The following is a 2,821-nucleotide window of genomic DNA, read 5'->3' as shown; positions in this document are numbered from 1 at the left end:
CGCACACCTTTCTGAGTCAACTGTGTCAAAGGTCTAGCAATCTTTAAAAATCCCTCTATAAATCGACGATAATAACCTGCTAAACCCAAGAAACTACGGATCTCTGGTACAGATGTAGTGCAGACCACTGTAACACGGCTTCGACCTTCGTTGGATCAACAGAAATCCCATCTCTCGATATAACATGACCTAAGAAGACTACTCGATCCCACCAAAACTCACACTTACTGAGTTTGGCATACAACTTTCTATCTCGCAGTACCTGTAATAGTGAACGCAAATGCCCAACATGCTCAGCCTCACTCCTGGAATATATCAATATATCATCAATAAACACAATAACAAACCGATCGAGATAAGGCTGAAATACCCTATTCATCAAACTCATGAACACTGTTGGAGCATTCGTCAACCCAAACGGCATAACCAAAAACTCATAATGCCCATATCTGGTCCTGAATGCTGTCTTCTGAATATCCTCCTCTCTAACTCGTATCTGATGATATCCTGACCTCAAATCAATCTTCGAATATACTGATGTTCCCTGCAACTGATCAAACAAATCATCAATACGAGGGAGGGGATATTTATTCTTAATCATTACCTTATTTAGCTGTCGATAGTCAATACAAAGCCGCATCGTTCCGTCTTTCTTTCTTACAAATAAGACTGGTGCACCCCAAGGCGATACACTAGGACGAATGTATCCCTTGTCAAGCAAGTCCTGTAACTGGGCTTTCAACTCTCTCAACTCGACTGGTGCCATTCTATAAGGAGCACGAGAAATAGGGGAAGTACCTGGCATCAACTCAATCCCAAACTCCACCTCACGGACTGGTGGGAAGTCTGGAATCTCATCAGGAAATACATCAGCAAACTCAGCAACTACAGGTATCTCCTCTATTCCCACCTCCTTCTTCTTCTCTGTCACATCTACAGCATAAATAAGATAACCCTCATGGCCATGCTTCAATAACCTAGACATCCGGATAGCAGATACCAACGGAACACGGGGACGAGAACCCTTCCCATAAAATGTCCAATGCTCTTGCTCATCGGTGTAAAAATATACTACCCGCTGATAACAATAACAGTAGCACAATATCTCTTCAAAACATTAATTCCCACAATACAATCAAAATCAGTCATCTCTAAAATAATCATATCAGATCTCAACTCATAGCCTTCATAAGAAATAATACCATCCGATATCATCGATACTACTGATATATCAACTCCAGAGGGTGTCGAAACAGAAAGAGGTATAGACAATGGAGACGAGCGCATATGATGCTCAACCACAAACCTCTTCGATATAAATGTATGCGAGGCACCTGTATCAACAAGAATATAAGCAGGATAAGAACATAAATAACACTTAACCGCTATCATCTCCTCTCGTGCCTCCTCTGTCTGCTCTCGTGTCAATGCATACACCTGTGCCTGAGGCGGACCAGCTCCCTGCCTACGGGGCTGTCCTCCAGAAGGTCGTGGTGTAAACTGCTGAGGCTGTCGTCCTCCTCTCTCTGAGGATCTACCTCTATCACTCCTGGGCTCTCGCTGTCCCTCACGGCTAGGACACTGTCTCGCTATATGGCCGCCACCACCACACTCAAAACAGGTGATCTCGGTCTGTGTACACTGTCTGATCAGATGAGGTCCCCCACAACGAAAACATCTCACTGCTCTGGACTCCCCTCTCTGCCCCTGAACAGACTGAGAACTGCCCCCACGACTCTCAACACCTCGTGAATCAAATCGGCGCTTCCCAGATGATGCTGAAGAAGAAAATGAACCCTTCTGATATTTAAAAGATTGTCCCTGCGGTCGCAATGAATCCCTAGTCGGCTCTGATAATCGTCCCTGAGCCCCATACTCCTGCATCACCAACTCATCCATCTCAGCTCTCGTCACTGTATCCTCAAATGATACTGGGTTGTTCGATTGCACACGATCAAATAACTCTAACTTCAACCCTTTCAAGAAGTGCCTCATCTTTCCATGAACATTCGTAGCAACATGTGGCACATATTTCAGCAATGCAGAATACCGTGACTCATACTCAGCAACAGACATACTGCCCTGTCTCAAATCCTCGAATTCTCTCTCTTTCTTCTGTCTGCCTGCTATTAAAAAATATTTATCAAGAAAATGAGTCCGAAACACATCCCAATCAACAGTACAGCCCTGAGCTCTCAATCCGGCCCCAGTCGTCTGCCACCATAATAATACATTCCGTGAAAGCTGAAATGTAGCCAATCGTAACCAAGCAGATCTAGCACACGGTGCAGTCACAAATATCTGCTCTATCCCCTCCATCCACTCCTCTGCTCGCTCGCCAGTCCCAGAGCTATCAAATCTCGGTGGAAGATAACTGCTGAACTGTGCCAAAGTCAACTCACCAGGCAATAAAGGCTGATCTGCAGGTGTCTGTCCCATAGGAGGAGGTGGCAATGGATTCATCGGCCCCAACCCACTGTCAACCTCTTCCATTTCCTCATGCGGATGTACCTGTTCTCTAGCTGCCATCACTGGAAATCAAATTGTTAATCATTAAATTTAACAATTACAATCCAATAATCATTATCACACCTTTCGCACGAAAGCAAACGCAACTAAAGAACAGTCAATCATATCGAGAAATCATCAATAACAAGTCAAATGCACAGACACATGCAGATAATATCGTCATCCAACTCCCTCATCACAAACCCAACTCCTAACCATCCCAGACATCTAACATATGCTCTGATACCACCAATTGTGGCGCCCCAAACCTCGCCACATAATCATACAACATGAGACGTCATATGCACAAAAA

General features: G+C 44.5%; 1 protein-coding gene across 1 annotated transcript; it reads right to left on the bottom strand.

The window, feature by feature from the left end:
- Positions 1-1,071: 1,071 nt before the first annotated feature.
- LOC140974871 (uncharacterized) lies at positions 1,072-2,529 on the bottom strand. The gene is made up of 2 exons (XM_073438358.1): positions 2,184-2,529; positions 1,072-2,123 (listed from the first exon to the last, which is right to left on the bottom strand). The coding sequence occupies exons 1-2, from the start codon at positions 2,527-2,529 to the stop codon at positions 1,072-1,074; spliced, it is 1,398 nt and encodes a 465-aa protein (XP_073294459.1).
- Positions 2,530-2,821: the final 292 nt, after the last annotated feature.

The sequence above is a fragment of the Primulina huaijiensis genome, chromosome 4 (assembly GCF_012295235.1).
Source record: "Primulina huaijiensis isolate GDHJ02 chromosome 4, ASM1229523v2, whole genome shotgun sequence".
Lineage (NCBI taxonomy): Eukaryota > Viridiplantae > Streptophyta > Magnoliopsida > Lamiales > Gesneriaceae > Primulina > Primulina huaijiensis.
This window is presented reverse-complemented; position numbering and strand designations above follow the sequence as displayed.

What these genes read in the sequence shown, in the direction of transcription:
- LOC140974871 (XM_073438358.1), bottom strand. Translation starts at nt 2,529, where the DNA reads ATGGCAGCTAGAGAACAGGTACATCCGCATGAGGAAATGGAAGAGGTT. An exon ending in CGGATTGAGAGCTCAGGGCT is followed by an intron (nt 2,124 to 2,183) that starts GTACTGTTGATT and finishes TTTTAATAGCAG; the next exon opens with GCAGACAGAAGAAAGAGAGA.